At 53.1% G+C, this 21,029-nt stretch overlaps 1 protein-coding gene and 1 long non-coding RNA gene across 2 annotated transcripts in view; both read left to right on the top strand.

The window, feature by feature from the left end:
- The first annotated feature begins 16,632 nt into the window (after nucleotides 1-16,632).
- LOC135307160 (uncharacterized) lies at nucleotides 16,633-19,095 on the top strand. Its single transcript, XR_010367884.1, has 3 exons — nucleotides 16,633-17,274; nucleotides 18,723-18,820; nucleotides 19,022-19,095. It is a non-coding gene; the product is annotated as an uncharacterized LOC135307160 (long non-coding RNA).
- Nucleotides 19,096-19,199: 104 nt separating this feature from the next.
- LOC135308291 (uncharacterized) overlaps nucleotides 19,200-21,029 on the top strand; it is a 74,755-nt gene continuing 72,925 nt past the window's right edge. The window contains exons 1-5 of the mRNA XM_064433230.1: nucleotides 19,200-19,282; nucleotides 19,725-19,832; nucleotides 20,486-20,557; nucleotides 20,646-20,717; nucleotides 20,805-20,906. Coding sequence (XP_064289300.1) covers nucleotides 19,243-19,282; nucleotides 19,725-19,832; nucleotides 20,486-20,557; nucleotides 20,646-20,717; nucleotides 20,805-20,906 — 394 coding nt within the window. The 5' untranslated portion in view covers nucleotides 19,200-19,242. The remainder of the gene's footprint in view (nucleotides 19,283-19,724; nucleotides 19,833-20,485; nucleotides 20,558-20,645; nucleotides 20,718-20,804; nucleotides 20,907-21,029) is intronic.

The raw sequence follows: 21,029 nt of genomic DNA, 5'->3' as shown, positions 1-21,029 counted from the left end.
CTCTGGTCACTCTCCACCCTCTTTGCAGGCCCTGTGCAACATCCCTGGAGGGGCGGCAGGAGCAGCCCAAGGCCCGTGGGGGCTCTCTCCCTCCCACAGAGGAAACCCTCCCCAAAGCCCTGGGCAAAACCATCCCCAGCGCTTCCCAGGGAGCAGGAAGCGCTGTGCCGGGAAAGGGCAGCCAGGCTGCCGGCTCACCTGCTCGCTGCGCTTGCAGCGGAGCAGCCTGGGCAGCCCTGGCAGGCAGGGCCACGGCCAGGAGCAGCAGGAGTAGGAGGCGCAGAGCAAGGGCCATGCTGCCTTGCCCTCCGCCAGTCCCGCAGCTCTTGCTGCCACCGCTGTCCTGTCACCGCTGTCCCAAGGTCAGCACCGCTGCTGCCACCGCCGCTGCTGCTGCAACAGTTGTGATCAGGGACTGACTGCTGGCTCCTTGTGCTGCTGTGCAACCACGGGGCTCTGGCACCTCTGGCACCTCTGTGACCTCAGAGCCTGCTGTGTCCTCAGCCTGCTGTGACCCGTGAGCCCGCTGTGACCTCATGGCCAGGGCAGGTTTTTGTGGCAAAGGATCTCAAGAGGTGCCCTTCCAGCAAGGAGAGTGTGTCCCTGCTGGTAGCTATGTGCAATCTAGCTCTTTTTCACAAGAAGCGAGCTATACAATATTGGACACGTGAGACATTTCATGGTTCTACATGCCAAAGCAATGTCACGTCCAAAATTCAGCTCACATTGGCCATTCCCACTATTGCAGGCAGCCCCAGCCCTGCCCCGCTCCCACCATGTCCCTGCTGTGCGCTGTGCTGGCCTTTGGCCCCTATTTCAAAAGTGGAGGACTTGATGCCATAGCTTACAAAAGTAATGCAACACAGGCCATCAGAGTAACTGCACACTTTAGGGGACACCCAAACCCACTGCACATCTTAGGGGTATCCTCCGCCACCCTAAAATCCCCCAGTGTGCCTCACAAGAGACCCCAGACCCCTGCTCTATTTACAGGTGTCCCTCGGCCCCTGCACACCTTTCCACATACAGTAAATTCCCTGCACAATTTTTGGGGGCCGTCACCCCCTTGCACAGCACAGAGATGATCCAAAGCTGCTGTGTGCCTTTAGAGGGAGCCAAACATAACACTCAGGGAGCAGCAACAGGGCTGAGCCATCTTCAGTGTGTGCTCACCATGTGTCCCTGGGGGAACAGATGAGGCTTGGGGGCAAATGGCCTCTCTGCTCATAAGAGATCTGGGAGTGCCACAGGTTCAGTCTCTGTCGGGCTCTGAGCTCACCCCTCAGGCTATGAAGGACTTCCTTCAGAGTCCAGCCTCATTCCATTGATCTCAAGGCATGCACTTTCTAGGTGGTTTCCCTCTTTTCCTGGGCATCGCCCTGGAGGAGGTCCAGGCCCAGATGATCCCCCAGAAGGAAATGTGCCCTCAGCCCAGGGACGCTCAGCATGGGCTCCCCCTTCCCCTCGGGGCCCCGCCGCTGGGCACAGCAGCCCCTGCCTGGCTCCTGCCTGCCCACACCGTGGCCATCCACGGCTGCTCCTGGGCATGGAGCTCAGTCAGTGCTGGTGCCGGGTGGGCTTTGCTGCTGCTACCACATGGACATAGCTGTGAAAACTATTTCTTTATTTAAACATAAAATGTGGGCCAAGCCCTGCCCTGCCAGACAAGGGCTGCCCACCTTCAGTCCTGGCCAGGGAACAGGACCAGGGGGCTCGGGGGCAGAGGGTCTCGTTGAGGAGGGGTGGATTTGGGGATGCCTTCATTATGGTGGTGCAGCCACGGCAGGGCAGATGGGGGCAGAAGTGGATAGCTGGGATAAATTGTCAAGTTGTCGTTGTCTCTATTTTTAGGATCATCTTCTGAAGATGCACAGGAGCACCTGTGGAGAGAGGAGGAGGCTGAGGCCCCAGCTGCCAGTGGCACACAGGGACCCTCGTGCACAGCAGGGCCCAGAGCTGGCAAGGCTCCCCAGCACGGCTGGAGCTGCTGGCACAGCTGGGCCCAGCTGGACAGCTGCCCCTCAAGGCCCCGGCCAGCAGGGCACGGCTCTGGGCAGGGTCCCTGGCCAGGAGCGGGCCCCAGAGCGCCTCTGCCTTTCAAGGGCAATCTCGGTCCTGCTCTTTCTCCTCCCCACCTCCCTCTGCCTCTGCCCCGTGCCCCTGGGGCTGCTCTTGGCCAGGCAGCCTCAGTGGGAGCCAGCTCTGGCTGCAGCCCCAGCGGGGCCCCCAGGACAAGGCCCAGCAATTGAGAGGCCAATGGAAGCTCCGCAGAGTCATTTGGAGAATCATGGACTGGCCACAGCTCCGCTGCAGACTCTCTGGGAATGTTCCCTGACTATGAGCAGCCTTTAAAGGAAGCTGTTTGAGGCAGAGAATCGCAAAACACTCACCATTTTCTCGTCCAGCAATACCAGATTCCTGCACAGCACATCATCAGGCACAGTGCCGCACCAGCCACAATGGCCATCAACTTAATCAAACAAGGTGTTCCCCAGCAGAAAACTCTTCTCATGCTTTTCCAGATGATGTCAGAATGTGTTGAGGTGCTGGCTGCATCTGTGGGAGCAATGGGGAGCGTGAGCCCGTGCTGTGCTGCACTGCTGAGCTGGCAGCACAGTGGATACGGGCAGGATGTTCTCTGTTTCCCCCAGAGCTGGGGCCTGCAGGCACTTTGCTGCCCTTTGGCACAGGCCTGCTAATTACCCAAACCCCTGCGCCTGCACACCGTAATTCCTCTGTGCTGTGCCATTCTGCTCCAGGCAACACTTGTCGAAGACATGGATAAGGAGAAGGAAAATGGCCAGCGTTTTGGAGCTGCTCCAGGGCCCTCCCTCCTGTAAAGAGCGGCCCCTCCAGATGTTCTCAGAGACTGGGAAATTGCAGGGGATCTTAGGGTGTGCATGGACTGTGGTGCATGGATGCCTTCCCGCTGTGCCAGGCACGGCGTGTCCAGATGTGCAGTCAAAGCCCCCGGCTGCTGAGTCCCAGGGGAAGGCTGAGGGAAATGCACCCACCACGCTGGCTGTCCACACCACTCAGGAGTTTTTCCAGATGTTTGGATTCCTCCAGGGATGTACTAGCTCCTATAGGTTTCTTCTTCCTTCTTGGAGGACCTTAAGAGAAATATTTCCATTTCCCAGGAATGGATCCCACAAAATGAGGGCTCAGCCTGTGGGGTCAGCAGGCACACGCTACTCACCCCTGCCATGGGAGCTGGGCCTGCGTGCAACATCCACCAAAGTCCTCCCTGCAGACACACCTGTAACACAACAGCCACAGAAGCTTCTGCCATCTCTGCTGATCTGCACGGGCACCACTGAGCCGCAGGAGCGGTGAGGGGATCGTGCAGGGCGCGGGCACACACGTGCATGGTTCTGTGCTGGCACCTGCAGCGATGCCCCCCTGGCCCAGCTTTGGGCTCTGCGCTGGCAGCTCTCCCAGGGGAAAGGCCTTGACCTACCCTCAGCATCTCCCAGAGCCTCAGTAATGGGTACGCGTTGGGAATCCAGATCATCTCCATTCACAGGATAGTCTTCGTCAACAGGATCATCTTCGTCAACAGGCTCATCTTCATCATCAGGATCATCATCAGGTTCATCTGCAAAGAAAGGCAGGACAGAACAGTTCCTTTGACCCTGCTGAAGGTTCTCCTTCAGGCCTGAGTGGCAGTGAGGGCACCTGGGTTCTTGGTGCCCTCCAAGGCACTCCCTCAGCTCTGCCTCCCACTCAGGAGCAGGGGCAGGGGGACCTCGTGCCTGTAGTGGCCCCACACTGGGATGGAAGGAGCCCCTTGCAGGGCAGTCGGGGCAGAAAGGATTCCCTGGAGCTGCCAGCAGCTCTAAACCCAGCCCTGGGCAGGGCCAGGGCTTGGCAGTGGCAGCAGGAGCAGCTCAGGCTCCCTGGGGTCGGTAAAGGAGCTGCCAAAGGCTCAGCCACGGGGCACAGCCCTGGGCCCGGCCCCTTCCCTCTCTGCTCTTCTCGGTGGCTGCAACAGAGCACATGGAAGGACACACTGGCATTGCACATGGGAGGAAGATGGACAGCTAAATGCTCCTTCCTCCCACGGGCAGCAATCCTGTGAGATCATTGCTGGGTACAAGAGTACAAATTTGGAGGCCAGGATTTCCAGAATCCATCAAACTTCGGAGGATCTTAAGGGAAATGACAAAGGAATATTACTCTGGACAATGATTACACTTGGATAGTGATTGCTCTGTTAGCAAAGGGTTGCTGATAACCTACCACCACCAAGCTCCAAGATCCTTAAACTGTGCTTTAACAAATGACGGAAGTCACGTTCCCAATCTAGAAAGGAGCACAGATGGGAACTGTTCCATGCTGTGCTGGGATCCCCTTGTATAGGGAACCGAGCACTGCAAGGGGGTCAGGTAATGCTGTGTGCCCGCACTGCCAAGCAGCAGAGAGGGCAGCTGAAGCCTCAGCAGGGCTCAGGCCCAGAGGCACAGCAATTACCTCCGGGGCCTGTGCCTGGCATCGCCTCCCTTCCTGCAGCAGAGGCTGCCATAGAGCCACTGCTTCCTCTGGGAAATGCTGCCTTCAGCACAGGCTTTCCTTCCATCTCTGCAGAAAGAAGAAGGCAATGCTGCATCAGGTGAGGCTCTTCCCCAATGGGAATGTGGCATCTTCAGGAGGCAATGCTTGTCTCAGTAATGGACAAGATTCAGGAGAAAGACCAGGTTATTGGGGCCGCTCCAGGGCCCTCCCTCCTCCAAGGAGCTGCCCCTCCAGATGTGCTCAGAGACTGGGAAATTGCAGGGGATCTCAGGGTGGGCATGGCCCCTGGTGCAGTTTGGGCAGCCTGTCAGCTGATGCCAAATGCCTTCCTGCAGAGGCTGGGCAGAAGCTGCAGCCAGGCCAGGCTGGGAAACAGCCCTGCAGGGCGTGAAAGCAGCAGCGGGGCAGCGAGGCTGCCATGGATCCCTTCCCGCTGTGCCGGGCACGGCGTGTCCAGATGTGCAGCCAAAGCCCCAGGCTGCTGAGTCCCAGGGGAAGCATGAGGGAAATGCACCCACCACGTTGTCTCTCCAGGTCACTCCAGATCCTGTCCATCTGTTTGGATGCCTCCAGGGACTTCCTGTCTCCTATAGGTTTGTTCCTCCTTCTCGGAGGACCTTAAGAGAAGTATTTGCATTTCAGGTGAATGGATCCCATAGAACCAGGGCTCAGCATGCGGGGTCAGCAGGCACACACTACTCACCCCTGCCATGGGAGCGGGGCTTGTGTGCAGCAACCAGGAAAGGAGCCTGAAAAGTCTTTGCTGCAGATACACCTGTAACTCAACAGCCACAGGAGCTCCTGTCACCTGGTGCCTATCAGGCTGTCAATGATTATTCTTTTAGGAACATTGACAACATACCTTCAGGAGGCTTAAGAGGCTGAAAATCTTCATGGAGCCAAGCTGCTGGAAAAGCCTTCCTAGCATGCTCGTCTAGAGGGGAGCACAGATCTGATCAGAACCCATTTCCATGGTGTGCTGGGATCCCCCTCTGCCTTTGGGAACTGGGCACTGCAAGGGGGTCGGGTAAGGCCGTGGGAGCCAGATATCAATGGACAAGACCAAAGCTGCACAGGGGCATGGGGAGCTCTGGACTGGCTCTGGTCACTCTCCACCCTCTTTGCAGGCCCTGTGCAACATCCCTGGAGTGATGGCTGGAGGAGCCCAGAGCCCGTGGGGGCTCTCTCCCTCCCACAGAGGAAATCCACACTAAATCCTTGGGGGAAACTGCAGCAGGCAGTGCCACAAGTGTCCCTCCCAACCTCCGTCCCTCCTTCTGCTGGGACAGCTTCCGCAGCCCAAGGGCACACATCCAGGCTCTCTCAGGACACACTGGAGCCTTGCTCTCCCCCTCTGTCCTTTCCCCACCGTGGGCACCCTGTGCAGTCGCTCCCAGGTTTCAGGAAATCTGTCCCATGGAGGGGCCCCAGCAGGACTGCTCAGTACCCGAGTGCCCTGAGCCTGCTCGGGATAATTCCCCTGGGCTGTGCCGCTCTAGTCCAGGCTGTGCCTGCACTGCCAAGCAGCAGAGAGGGCAGCTGAAGCCTCAGCAGGGCTCAGGCCCAGAGGCACAGCAATTACCTCCTGTGCCTGTGCCTGGCATGGCCTCCCTTCCTGCAGCAGAGGCTGTCAATGAGCCACTGCTTCCTCCAGGAAACTCAGCCTTCACCACAGGCTTTGCTTCCATCTCTGTAGAAAGGAAAAGGGACAGATGAATCAGGTGGGGCTGTTCCCCAATGGGAAGGCGGCATCTTCAGGAGGCAATGCTTGTTGAAGACATTAATAAGGTTCAGGAAGTCATCCAAGCTTTGGAGCGGGACCAGGGCCCTCACTCCTCCAAACCACCACCCCTCTGGAAATGCCCTGTGACCGGGAAGTTGCAAGGGATCTCAGGGTGGGCATGGCCCATGGTGCAGTTTGGGCTCCCTGGCAGCTGATGCCAAATGCCTTCCTGCAGGGGCTGGGCAGAAGCTGCAGCCAGGCCAGGCTGGGAAACAGCCCTGCAGGGCATGAAAGCAGCAGCAGCAGCAGCGAGGCTGCCATGGATCCCTTCCTGCTGTGCCGGGCACGGTGTGTCCACATGTGCAGCCAAAGCCCCCGGCTGCTGAGTCCCAGGGGAAGCATGAGGGAAATGCACCCACAACGCTGCCTGTCCACCTCACTCAGGACCCTATCCATGTGTTTGGATGCCTCCAGGGACTTCCTGTCTCCTATAGGTTTGTTCCTCCCTCTTGGAGGACCTTAAGAGAATTATTTGCATTTTCCCTGGGAGGGATCCCACAGAACAAGGGCTCAGCCTGTGAGGTCAGCAGGCACACACTACTCACCCCTGCCATGGGAGTGGGGCTTGTGTGCAGCAACCAGGAAAGGAGCCTGAAAAGTCTTTCCTGCAGACACACCTGTAACTCAACAGCCACAGGAGCTCCTGTCACCTGGTGCCTACCAGGCTGTCAATGATTATTCTTTTAGGAACATTGACAACATACCTTCAGGAGGCTTAAGAGGCTGGAAGTCTTCATGGAGCCAAGCTGCTGGAGAAGCCTTCCTAGCATGCTCGTCTAGAGGGGAGCACAGATCAGATCAGAACCCATTTCCATGGTGTGCTGGGATCCCCCTCTGCTTTAGGGAACTGGGCACTGCAAGGGGGTCGGGTAAGGCCTTGGCTGCCAGATGTCAGTGGACAAGGCCAAAGCTGCACAGTGGCCTGGGGAGCTCTGGACTGGCTCTGGTCACTCTCCACCCTCTTTGCAGGCCCTGTGCAACATCCCTGGAGGGGCGGCAGGAGCAGCCCAAGGCCCGTGGGGGCTCTCTCCCTCCCACAGAGGAAACCCTCCCCAAAGCCCTGGGCAAAACCATCCCCAGCGCTTCCCAGGGAGCAGGAAGCGCTGTGCCGGGAAAGGGCAGCCAGGCTGCCGGCTCACCTGCTCGCTGCGCTTGCAGCGGAGCAGCCTGGGCAGCCCTGGCAGGCAGGGCCACGGCCAGGAGCAGCAGGAGTAGGAGGCGCAGAGCAAGGGCCATGGTGCCTTGCCCTCCGCCAGTCCCGCAGCTCTTGCTGCCACCGCTGTCCTGTCACCGCTGTCCCAAGGTCAGCACCGCTGCTGCCACCGCCGCTGCTGCTGCAACAGTTGTGATCAGGGACTGACTGCTGGCTCCTTGTGCTGCTGTGCAACCACGGGGCTCTGGCACCTCTGGCACCTCTGTGACCTCAGAGCCTGCTGTGTCCTCAGCCTGCTGTGACCCGTGAGCCCGCTGTGACCTCATGGCCAGGGCAGGTTTTTGTGGCAAAGGATCTCAAGAGGTGCCCTTCCAGCAAGGAGAGTGTGTCCCTGCTGGTAGCTATGTGCAATCTAGCTCTTTTTCACAAGAAGCGAGCTATACAATATTGGACACGTGAGACATTTCATGGTTCTACATGCCAAAGCAATGTCACGTCCAAAATTCAGCTCACATTGGCCATTCCCACTATTGCAGGCAGCCCCAGCCCTGCCCCGCTCCCACCATGTCCCTGCTGTGCGCTGTGCTGGCCTTTGGCCCCTATTTCAAAAGTGGAGGACTTGATGCCATAGCTTACAAAAGTAATGCAACACAGGCCATCAGAGTAACTGCACACTTTAGGGGACACCCAAACCCACTGCACATCTTAGGGGTATCCTCCGCCACCCTAAAATCCCCCAGTGTGCCTCACAAGAGACCCCAGACCCCTGCTCTATTTACAGGTGTCCCTCGGCCCCTGCACACCTTTCCACATACAGTAAATTCCCTGCACAATTTTTGGGGGCCGTCACCCCCTTGCACAGCACAGAGATGATCCAAAGCTGCTGTGTGCCTTTAGAGGGAGCCAAACATAACACTCAGGGAGCAGCAACAGGGCTGAGCCATCTTCAGTGTGTGCTCACCATGTGTCCCTGGGGGAACAGATGAGGCTTGGGGGCAAATGGCCTCTCTGCTCATAAGAGATCTGGGAGTGCCACAGGTTCAGTCTCTGTCGGGCTCTGAGCTCACCCCTCAGGCTATGAAGGACTTCCTTCAGAGTCCAGCCTCATTCCATTGATCTCAAGGCATGCACTTTCTAGGTGGTTTCCCTCTTTTCCTGGGCATCGCCCTGGAGGAGGTCCAGGCCCAGATGATCCCCCAGAAGGAAATGTGCCCTCAGCCCAGGGACGCTCAGCATGGGCTCCCCCATCCCCTCGGGGCCCCGCCGCTGGGCACAGCAGCCCCTGCCTGGCTCCTGCCTGCCCACACCGTGGCCATCCACGGCTGCTCCTGGGCATGGACCTCAGCCACTGCTGGTGCCGGGTGGGCTTTGCTGCTGCTACCACCAGGACACTGGGTCACAGCTGCATCTCTTTATTGCAGCAGAAGAGCTGATTTAGGAAGTGATGTGCTGCCCGATGTCTTCAGCCCCACTAGCTGCCCACACCCACAGTGGCACTGGGCCGCCCCCAGAAAACTGTCGAATCTGGGCTGTGGCTGCAGGGCACAGCTGCTCTACAGCACAGGTGGACTGCCTTGGGGGTAGGACTGCACTGAGGGTAGGGACAAGGAACAGGGTGAGGTCTGCTCTATGTTTTCTGAAGGTGATTATTCTACAGACCATCAGGGCCAGACCAACACTGCACTAAAGGCATACACCAACTTACAAACTTGGCAGGGTCCCAGGGCAGGATCCAATCTTTAGCCAATTGGGAGAAACTGAGGGTGGAACAGAAGGCAGGGAATACAATGTTTAAACCAATTGGGGATTACAGGGGAGGGGAAGAACTTAAACAAACCAATGGGATTCCGAAGGATACAAAATTCATAGGGAAGTTTCTAGAGCAAGGGGCAGGCTGGGAGAGGGACTGACATGCAATGGGAGGAGGAACAGTGAACAAAAGGGCAGGTCTTTGGGGAGATGGACAAGTGGGGCAAAACCAACAACACAGTGGGAAAGGAGCAACCCATTAGTAATAAAATATGCTATAACAATACAAAGTAAGGGGGGGGTGGTTTATAAAACTGACTGCTAGGACCGAATTACAATCAAAGACATGAACTGCAGTGGGGAAGCTCTGATTCAAGGTTCAGTTGAGCACTTCCAAATAATTTCCTGGCAGAAACAGATGGCCCAACTTGCCCTTATCACATGAAAATAAAGGGTTCCCGAACAGCAACCCATTCTGAGGCCCTTCTGGGCATCGGGAACACGTGTTGTGGTGCCGGCTGCATCTGTGGGAGCGATGGGGAGCGTGAGCCCGTGCTGTGCTGCACTGCTGAGCTGGCAGCACGGTGGATACGGGCAGGACGTTCTCTGTTTGCCCCAGAGCTGGGGCCTGCAGGCACCTTGCCGGCCCTTGGCACAGGCTGTGCCAGCCAACAAAGCCCAGCAGGCCGGGAGGAGAGCCCGGGGGCAGCGCAGCTGCTTGGGCAGTGGCTGCTGCCAGGGACACGGGCCAAAGCCATCCCTGAGCAGCCACTGCCACCCCTGGCCCTCCCTTCCCCGTGACAGCTCCCCCAGCCCCAGGGGACAGACTGTCAAAAAGTCCACAGCCAGCAAAGAGATTGTCCCAGGAATTGTGTGCTGCTTTTCCTCCCTCCAGTTGTAAATCCCTCAGACTGCTGTAAATGCCCACACGTGGTCTGATCAGCCCCTATGCTTTTCCAGTCTGCTCTCAGAAATTTTGCAACAAATCCACCAATAAATTCGAGGTTACATCTGTGAATTGCACACTACAGTTTCCTTCATTTTTCCCAGTACCTGGAAGTTTCTATATTTAGTAATGCCCTTGAGGATCTCTGATTCTTTTCAGTATTTGGGTTTTTTTGTATTGAGACAGACGATACAGTCTAATTCATTTTAGTTTTTGCAGGTCTGGGTTTTTCCTCAGCATGATGGTTTACTTATTATCTACATGTAAACTTGCTTTTATTTATGGGTTTTTTTGGTTCCCCAAGGAATTATTTTGACAATCTGTCATTCACTTCTTAGTTAATGTTCCGTAGAAGAACAATTTGGACTCTCTTTTTATAGGAATATAAAGATCTCAGAAAGCTCTATTTTTAATTTTGAGGACACTCTTTCTCCCCACTCCCACCTATAACAGTGATCCCTTTTGAAACATCTCTGAGGACATGTGGAGTTTTTGGGAAATGCTTGGCTTAACCTGGGTAATGGGTTACTATTTTCAGTGCTATAAACCTACATTGCTTCAAGGTTCACACCATGGTCCTGATTTGTGGCTCAATGCATGGATACCTGCCTGAATTAAAACAATGTTTGTGAGGCAGCTGAAGAGCTTAGACCTCAGAGATTAAAATTCCTGGGAGGAGGAGGAGGAAGAAAGGATAAAATCCTGATTCAAAGGGTTTTTTCTCACTTTTAGTATGCCAGAAGTATGGTAGACTACACCTATCTTCAAATGTCATTTACTTACAGAACAACTCTCTACAGTGCCAGACTCCAGGAGAAATGACTGAACACTTTGCCTCCCAATGCATCAGCTTTAATTCTAGTGAGAGGTAGCCTTAATTACAGTCTGATTAGAGCAAATCAACAAAGCAGTCTTGCCATTGTGAGAGTAGCAAGAGGAATTTGCTTGTGAACAGATGAATATGTCCCACTCAGTAGTGAACAAAATTTGCCCTGACTTGGAAGAAAGTAGACAAGGAGCAATGCAGTATTTGGGTTTTCTCCAGGGATAAATGGGGCAAGAAGCTGTAACAACTTAACCTGTTTTACAGAACACAAGTACTGATACGGCCAATAATGCACCCACATGAAGGGATCTTCAGGACATTCCTTTATTTCTCTAACCAGGAATGGGCAGCAAAATGCTGGCATTTATCTGAACTGGAAGCCGTGTTGCTCTCCTGTTTCTCCTTGAGCACACTGTATGTTATTTGCAGACTTCACTGTCCAGCCCATCAATCCTCTCGTGGCCAATTGCTAAATGGCACAAGTACCAAAATACAGGTGCCAGCACAATCAGCCCAGCACTAATGCAGCACTGCTTTGATGGTGCACAGGAGCACAGAATGGCTTGGCTTGGAAGGGACATTTAAAGGCCATCTAGTCCCAATGGCCTGCAGTGAGCAGGGACACCTTGAACTAGGTCAGGTTGCTCAGAGCAGGAGCTTGAATGTCTGCAGGGATGGATGTCCAGCTCTCTGGGCAACCTGTGCGAGGGTTTCAAAAGCAAATGTGTAAAAAATGTGTTTCTTTCATCTAGTCTGAATTGACCATCTTTTAGATTAAAACCATTCCCTCTCTGTCTGGTCACAAAAGGCTCTACTAAAAATTCAGTCCCATCTCTTTACAAGCCCCCAGAAGACACTGAAAGGCAGCAATCAGGTGTCCCTGGAGTCTTCTCTCTTCCAGGCTGAACACTGCCAGCTCTCCCAGCCTGTCTCCAAAGCAGAAGGGCTCCAGCCCTCAGAGCATTTTGTCCCTCCTCTGGACTAGATCTCACGGGACCATGTCCTTCCTGTCTTGGGGACCCAGAGCAGGATGCAGTACTCTGTCGTGGGAGAGATCGAGACACTACAAGGCAACACACTCCATTTCCAGAAGGCTTCAAACCCTATTTTTATTCTAGCCTGCATGCTTTTTCTCCATTCTTACAAAGCTCTTAAGTTTATACTTTATTCATTGGTCACGAGATACAAACAAAATACTCATTGAAATAGGGAGTTGCAGGTTTCTCTTATTTATCCTTCTTTCTTTCTTGGTTTCTATGTCAACAACCTTGGTAGAAAATTCTTTCAGGGGTTAACATGGATCCTCTTATCAAACTTCTCGATGGCTCACAGAGGTCACTGTAAAACCTCTTCCACAGTACTCCAGGTGGGGTCTCACCAGAGCAGAGAGGTGGAATCACCTCCTTCAACCTGCTGGGCACTCTCCCTTGGATGCACATGGCTGCCTCATGTCCAGCCTCTCTTCTAGCAGCAACACGAAGTCCTTGGTGGAGCTGCTCTGCATCCCTTCATGTCCCAGCCTGTGAGAAATCAGCTGGGCTGGGACTGTGCCACAGCCCTTGGGCAGAGCAGCTGGGCAGGATGAGCTCACTCCCGAAGAAGGCAGATCCAGCTCCTGAAACAACTGCACCCTGGCCATGAGCTCACAGCAGGCTCTGAGGTTCCAGAGGTGCCAGAGCCCCGTGGTTGCACAGCAGCACAAGGAGCCAGCAGTCAGTCCCTGAGCACAACTGTTGCGGCAGCAGCGGCGGTGGCAGCAGCGGTGCTGACGTTGGGACAGCGGTGTAGGGACAGCAGTGGCAGCAAGAGCTGCGGGACTGGCAGAGGGCAAGGCACCATGGCCATTGCTCTGCGCCTCCTACTCCTGCTGCTCCTGGCCGTGGCCCTGCCTGCCAGGGCTGCCCAGGCTGCTCCGCTGCAAGCGCGGGGAGCAGGTGAGCCGGCAGCCTGGCTGCCCTTTCCCGGCACAGCGCTCCCTGCTCCCTGGGAAGTGCTGGGGATGGTTTTGACAGGGCTTTGGGGAGGGGTTCTTCTGTGGGAGGGAGGGAGGGAGGGAGGGAGGGAGGGAGGGAGGGAGGGAGGGAGGGAGGGAGGGAGGGAGGGAGGGAGGGAGGGAGGGAGGGAGGGAGGGAGGGAGGGAGGGAGGGAGGGAGGGAGACCCCAGGGGCCTGGGGCTTCCTCAGTTTCCACTCCAAGGATGTTCCACAGAGCTAGGAAATAGTGTGGAGAGTGACCGGGGCAAGGCCATAGCTCCTCAGCCCCTGGTACTGCTTTGGTCATGGTCATTGACATCTGGCTCCCATGGCCTTATCCGACCCATCCTCATGAAGAGGAACTACCTTTCTCCAATGTCCTCGAAGAGACAAGACCCAAGACACAGAAGACAAAAAATCCCTGGATGCAGCCAAACATCTGGACCAGATGATGAGTGCACAGGTGAGACGCCATGGTCAGTGCATTTCCCTCCCTTGGTCAGTGCCCAGATCCCTAAGGCAGAAGAAGATTCCAGTACACCATGGAAACACTTCTGATCTGTGCTCCCTTCTAGGTGAGGGTGCTGGGATGGCTTCTCCAGCAGTGGGGATGGAAGATGATTTGGAACCCTTGGGAATTTCTGCAGGTTAGTTCACCAGTTTCCCTCAGAGAATAATTATTGTAAGCCTGGAAGAACAAGGTGACAGAAGCTTCTGTGGCTGTTACAGGTGTGTCTGCAGGGAGGACTTTTCAAGCCCCAGGGCTGGATGCTGCACACAATCCCAGCTCCCATGGCAGGGGTGAGTAGTGTGTCCCTGCTGACACCGCAGGCTGAGTCCTATTTTTGTGGGATCCATCCACATGAACTGGAAGTACTTTTAAGGTCCTCCAACAGTCAGTACCAAAGAGGAGACAGCAAGTTCCTGGAGTCAGGAAAACATCTGGGCCAGATGCTGAGTGACCTGGAGAGATGCTGTGGTGGGTGCATTTCCCTCATGCTTCCCCTGGGACTCAGCAGCCGGGGCCTTTGGCTGCACATCTGGACACGCCGTGCCCGGCACAGCGGGAAGGGATCCATGGCAGCCTCGCTGCCCCGCTGCTGCTTTGACGCCCTGCAGGGCTGTTTGCCAGCCTGGCCTGGCTGCAGCTTCTGCCCAGCCTCTGCAGGAAGGCATTTGGCATCTCCTGCCAGGGAGCCCAAACTGCACCATGGGCCATGTCCACCCTGAGTTACCCTGCAATTTCCCAGTCTCCAGGCAGATCACAAAAGGTGGTGGTTTGGAGAAGGGAGGGGCCTGTCCAATCCCAAAAGCTCATCTGAATTCCTCATCCTTGTCCATGACTTTCACCAGTGTTAGCTTCTGAAGACGACACCTCCCCATGGGGAACTGTCCCATCTGATCCATCTGTCCCTTTTCTTTCTCCAGCGATGACCCAAAAGCTGACAGAGAAGGTGGCTGTTCCAGGATGAAGCAGCGGCTAAGTGGCAGCCTCTTCTGCAGGAGAACAGGCAGTTCCAGGCACTGGCACAGCAGGTGATTGCTCCAGTGTCTCCTGACAGGGCCTGAGCCTGTCCCCTGGGGCTGGGGGAGCAGTCACGGGGCAGGGAGGGCCAGGGGTGGCAGTGGCTGCTCAGGGATGGCTTTGGCCCGTGTCCCTGGCAGCAGCCGCTGCCCAAGCAGCTGCGCTGCCCCCGGGCTCTCCTCCCGGCCTGCTGGGCTTTGTTGGCTGGCACAGCCTGTGCCAAGGGCCGGCAAGGTGCCTGCAGGCCCCAGCTCTGGGGGAAACAGAGAACGTCCTGCCCGTATCCACCGTGCTGCCAGCTCAGCAGTGCAGCACAGCACGGGCTCACGCTCCCCATTTCTCCCACAGATGCAGCCGGCACCACAACACGTGTTCCCAATGCCCAGAAGGGCCTCGGAAGGTGTTGCTATTTTTGGAACCCTCTGTTTGCATGGGATAAGGGCAAGTTTGGCTATCTGTTTCTGCCAGGAAATTATTTGAAGAGCTCATCCGAGCCTTGACTCAGAGCTTCTCCATTGCAGTTCATGTTGTAATAAATAGGTGTGATTCCTGCTGATAAAATTGTAAAGTAATCAATATTGATATAATAATTAATATTTGGAAACAGTAGAACAGTTAGAAGGTGTAATGCCAAGGAAGAAAGGGAGAGGAGGGGCTCCCCCCCTTCTCCTGCAGATGTTCAGAACAGGAAGAAGAAAGAGATAAGTATTACTGAATTTAGTTGGAAGAGAGGAAAGTTTGGTTGGACATCCAGGAAAATGTTAATTATAGGAGATTTATTGCTTTGATGCTAGAACATAGTATTGGCTTGTATGATATTAGCTTTGACTTACATTATACCAGCTTGTTGCGCATGTGTAATCCAAAAGGTGAATCAAAGGACATCGAGGAAGAGGAGAGGCCTTCATCAGAGATGACCCCAAAGAACAGTGCAACCACCTAAAAAATGGTGGAGCATGCGTGGTAAAACTGATAATGAAGGTGGAGATACAAGTGTGACAAATTGCAAATGGGAGGAGACGGTGATGATGTACAGTGTAAAAAGGAGAATTTTAGGCTTGGCAATTTGTATGTGAGGGGACAGGGGTCAAGCCCTGCCCTCCGTACCCCTCGTGTACCCCGCACGATTATTTTTCCTTATGTGCTATTATAAGAACCAAATTATCCCTTATTATAACCAAATTATATTGTCAATATTTTGAGTGGATTCAATTTCATATACTTTTCAGCTACTTCATTAAAATTGCTGCAACATTTAATTTGCTTGGTTTTCTTTCATGATACAGTAATTGGAGAAATATAACAAAATTTTTGACTGTAATTCACTCCTAGAAGTCAGTTTTATACCCCTCCCCTTATTTTCTATTGTTATAGCATATTTTATTACCAATGGGTTCCTCCTTTCCCCCCTGTGATGTTGGTTTTGCCCCACTTGTCCATCTCTCCAAAGACCTGCCCTTTTGTTCACTGTTCCTCCTCCCATTGCATGTCAGTCCCTCTCCAAGCCTGCCCCTTGCTCTAGAAACTTCCCTATCAATTTTGTATCCTTCGGAATCCCATTGGTTTGTTTAAGTTCTTCCCCTCCCCTGTAATCCCCAATTGGTTTAAACCTTGTATTCCCCGCCTGGTGTTCCACCCTCAGTTTCTCCCAATTGGCTAAAGATTGTATCCTGCCCTGGGACCCTGCATTGTTTGTAAGTTGGTGTATGCCTTTAGTGCAGTGTTGGCCTGCCCCTGATGGTCTGTAGAGTAATCACCGTCGGAAAACATAGAGCAGACCTCACCCTGTTCCTTGTCCCTACCCTCAGGGCAGTCCTACCCCCAAGGCAGTCCACCTGTGCTGTAGAGCAGCTGTGCCCTGCAGCCACAGCCCAGATTCGACAGTTTTCTGGGGGCAGCCCAGTGCCACTGTGGGTGTGGGCAGCTAGTGGGGCTGAAGACATGGGGCAGCACAGCACTTCCCAAATCAGCTCTTCTGTTGCAGAAGAGAGATGCAGCTGTGACCAGATTGTCCTGGTGGTAGCACCAGCAAAGCCCACCTGGCAGGAGCACTGCCTGAGCTCCATGCCCAGGAGCAGCCGTGGATGCCCATGGTGTGGGCAGGCAGGAGCCAGGCAGGGGCTGCTGTGCCCAGCGGCGGGGCCCCGAGGGGATGGGGGAGCCCATGCTGAGCATCCCTGGGCTGAGGGCACATTTCCTTCTGGGGGATCATCTGGGCCTGGACCTGAAGAGGCACAAAGGGATATTTTGTGGTGCCTGATGAGGGTTCCAGGAGTCCCGGATGTTTTAAATGAATTAGCTTTTTTTGATTAATACGGAGAATTTATTCCATAATTAAAATTCAGTCGTAGAAAATCTAGAAGCAAATATCAGATTGGCCCTGAACCAGGCTGACAGCGTCAGGTGAGACAGGTGGGGCATTTCTCTCCCCTGTGCATCACGAAGGGACAGCTCTCTCAAAGTCTTTTTTGTCCATTTCCAAGCTCCAGGCGGTGTGGAGGGCAGGAGTTTTTCTGCTTTCTTATGGTTGTTTTTATCCTTTTTGCATATTCATGTATTTTTTCCTTTCTTGCTGCAGCTCTTGCTGAGAGTTTCCCCAAAACTGGTAAAAAATTCACTTTGTTAGAGGAAAATCTCCTGGAATATGCATTCTAGGAGGCACACATTTGTCTTATAGTTGATGCAAATCGAATGCACATTGCTGAGGTTTGGTCAGAGAAATAATCTTCTGGAATCAGCATTTCTGGGGACGAATATTCAGGCTAGGATTTTGGTGCATGTTGATTGCCCGGAACCCTCTTTTGGTATGCTAGGATTTTCATTAGGCGAGATTACTGTAGTCTCAGCATGAATTTGTGCATACAATCTATCAGAATCCCTCCCTTTCTCTATTAATTTATTAAATTTGTACTTTTAGGATACACTTTGACAAAGCTTACTTATTTTCTAATTTTATGTTTAGTATTTATAAAACTTGACAACTACACTTTCATACTACTAGTCAGGGTATAAAATTAACAGCTCTTCTCATAAGGTAGATTATTCTAAATCTTTAATTTCTTTTCTTTGGATTGTCAATTATATTTTTTTATATCAATGCATGTGCTTATTGTAATTTAGATATATTTTGACTCCATAGTCGTTTAAGGCTGGTAATATTTGTAAAATAAGTTTTTCATGTTTTCTTATGTTGCCTGCTAAAATGTGTCTTTATAACTGTCTCATGTTCTTGTTTTCTAATTCTTGAGCAATTTGCTTTATTCTACTCTCAGGATTTATTTCTTCTCTAGCTCTTCCAGAACAAAAAGTTTTAATATATTGCTTACAAATTTTGCCATTTTATTCTTTTTGCTGTATTTCACATTTTCTTTATTGCAGTCTTTTACTACTCATAGTGCACCTTCTGAATTTGTTAAAATTATAGCGTACTACACTAACTTGGTAGTGTGCATATGGCTCATTCTTTTTGGGCTTGGATAACTAATACAGTGACAATAATCCTCTGCAGTTTTAACACTCTAGCTCTCTCAAAGCCCCTTTGGGTTGCAGCCAAAGGGCCAAGATGTGTATCTTCTTGGTAGCAGAGCTTACACCTTGGGATCTAGTCACTGACGTCATTCGTCTCATTCTCAGTATTTACTTCATAAGATTTATAAGAGCCTTTTAAATTGTTTTTCAGGATTTAGGATAGCACCTGCTTATTTCTAATTGTTATAGTTTTGTTTCTTTGACATTTTAGCTCTAAAGTTGTAATTAGTCTGTACACTTCTCTTTCTTTCAGCTATACTTGGCTTTTTTCCTTTATTTTAATTTGATCCTTATTAAATATCTAACGGCTTTTGTTATATCCTATCTGATTTAATGTTACTTTTAGTGTTTCTTGTAACTTAAATCTGGTTTGTATCTTATATACTTAATTTTTTTCCGATTTTTCACGAATCATATTATTGTTCTAATATATTCTTTACAGTGTTTCATTAGCTTTTACTTCTATTTCTTTTGTCTGTTATAACAAAAGCACTAAAATATTTTATTTTTTGAAATAAATTTGCATATCACACCTTAAATATTCAGTTCACTTAAAACAACCTCATGAATAATACAGTTTAAAATAAAATATTTTACTTCTCATAACAATGGGTTTTACAGCTTACAAGCTTAGGTATTAACATGCATCAGTCTATTTTACTTCAAGAAGTAGTGGTGACTTTTTAGTGAGGTTTGGCTGGTGTTTCTGTTGGTGGATTTACAGGTCTTCTGTCCTGCCTTTCTTTGCTGCTGAACCTGCTGGTGAAGGTGGTGCAGCTTCCCAAGCCACGTCCAGGACTGAGGCTCTGGGAGATGCTGAGGGTAGGTCAAGGCCTTTCCCCTGGGAGAGCTGCCAGCTCAGAGGCCAAAGCTGGGCCAGTGAGGCAGCACTGCAGGTGCCAGCACAGAACGATGCACGTGTGTGCCCTCGCCCTGTGTGATTCCCTCACCCCTCCTGCGGCTCAGTGGTGCCCGTGCAGATCAGCAGAGATGGCAGAAGCTTCTGTGGCTGTTGTGTTACAGGTGTGTCTGCAGGGAGGACTTCTCCAGCTCCTTTGCTGATTCCTACACAGAAGCCTGGCAACCATCGCAGAGGTGAGTAGTGTGTCCCTGCTGACCCCACAGGCTGAGCCCTACTTTTGTGGGATCTGTTCCTGGGAAATGGAATTCTGTTGCTCTAAGGTCCTCCGAGGGGGAAGGACCAAGCCACAGGACACCAGAAACCCCATGATCCATCCGAAAACATGAGGCAAATGCTGAAGGAAATGCAGCAGGCAGGAGAAGGTGGGTGCATTTCCCTCATGCTTCCCCTGGGTCTCAGCATCTGGGGGCTTTGGCTGCACATCTGGACACGCCGTGCCTGGCACAGTGGGAAGGGATCCATGGCAGCCTTGCTGCCCCGCTGCTGCTTTGACGTCTTGCAGGGCTGTTTCCCAGCCTGGCCTGGCTGCAGCTTCTGCCCAGCCCCTGCAGGAAGGCATTTAGCATCAGCTGACAGGCCGCCCAATTGCACCACAGGCCTGAGATCCCCTGAAATTTTCCAGTCGCCGGGTAGAACAGAAACGGCACCAGTTTGGGGAAGGGAGGGCCCTGGCCTTCCCAAAATGTTTATAGGGATTTCCTGATTCTTAGCCATGTCTTTGACAATCATTCCCTCCTGAAGGCCTCACCTCCCCAGTAGGGGAACAGCCCCACCTGATCCAGCTGTCCCTCTTCCTTTCTCCAGAAGTGGATGCAGAGGCTGGGCATAAGGCGGCATTTCCCAGAGGAAGCAGTGGTTCCATGCCAGCCTCTGCTGCAGGAAGAGAGGCGATGCCAGGCACAGGCACAGGAGGTAATTGCTGTGCCTCTGGGCCTGAGCCCTGCTGAGGCTTGAGCTGCCCTCTCTGCTGCCTGGCAGTGCAGGGACAGCTTGGACAAGTCAGGCACAGCCCAGAGGTATTATCGCAAGCAGGCTCAGGGCACTCAGGTACTGAGCAGTCCTGCTGGGGTCCCTGCATGGGAGACATGTCCTGAAACCTGACAGCGACTGCACGGGGTGCCCACGGTGGGGAAAGGATAGAGGGGGAGAGCAAGGCTCCAGTGTGTCCTGAGAGGGCCTGGCTGTTTGCCCTTGGGATCTGGGAGCTGTCCCAGCAGAAGGAGGGCAGGAGGGACAGAGGGAGGGATGGATACCTACGTCACTGCCTGCTGCAGTTTTCCCCGGGGTTTTAGAGAGGATTTCCTCTGTGTCTGAGGAAGAGAACCCGGAGGCCCTGCGCTGCTCCAGACACCCCTCCCAGGGATGTTGCTGAGGGCAGGGAAAGAGTGTGGAGAGCGACCAAGAGCCAGCCCAGAGCTCCCCACACCCCTGTGCACCTTTGGCCATGTCTATTCTCATCTGGCTCCCACGGCCTTACCCGACCCCCTTGCAGTGCCCAGTTCCCTGTGGCAGAAGGGGATCCCAGCACACCCTGCAAAAGTGTTCTGATCTGTGTTCCGTTCTAGATGAGGTGTCTGGGAAGGCTTCTCCATCAGCTTGGATGAATAAAGTTTTGAAGCCCTTGGAGCCTCCTGCAGGTATGTTCTCAGTGTGCCACCAAGGAAGAATTGTAGTCAAGCGGGCAGGAACCAGGTGACAGAAGCTTCTGTGGCTGTTGTGTTACAGATGTGTCTACAGGGAAGACTTCTCCAGCTCGTACCGGGGCTGTTACACTCAAGCCCAGCTCCCGTCACTGTGGTGAGTAGTGTGTCCCTGCTGACCCCACAGGCTGAACCCTGCTTTTCTGGGATCCATTCCTGGGAAATGGAAATATTTTTCTCTAAGGTACTCCAACAGGGAAAATCCAAGATACAACAGATAAGATATCTCTGGAACCATCCAAACAGATGAGGCAAGAGCTGAAGGAACCCCTGCAGACAAGAGAAGGTGGGTGCATTTCCCTCATGCTTCCCCTGGGAGTCAGCAGCCGGGGGCTTTGGCTGCACATCTGGACACGCCCTGCCTGGCACAGTGGGAAGGGATCCATGGCAGCCTTGCTGCCGCGCTGCT

The sequence above is a fragment of the Passer domesticus genome, chromosome 9 (assembly GCF_036417665.1).
Source record: "Passer domesticus isolate bPasDom1 chromosome 9, bPasDom1.hap1, whole genome shotgun sequence".
NCBI lineage: Eukaryota > Metazoa > Chordata > Aves > Passeriformes > Passeridae > Passer > Passer domesticus.
This window is presented reverse-complemented; position numbering and strand designations above follow the sequence as displayed.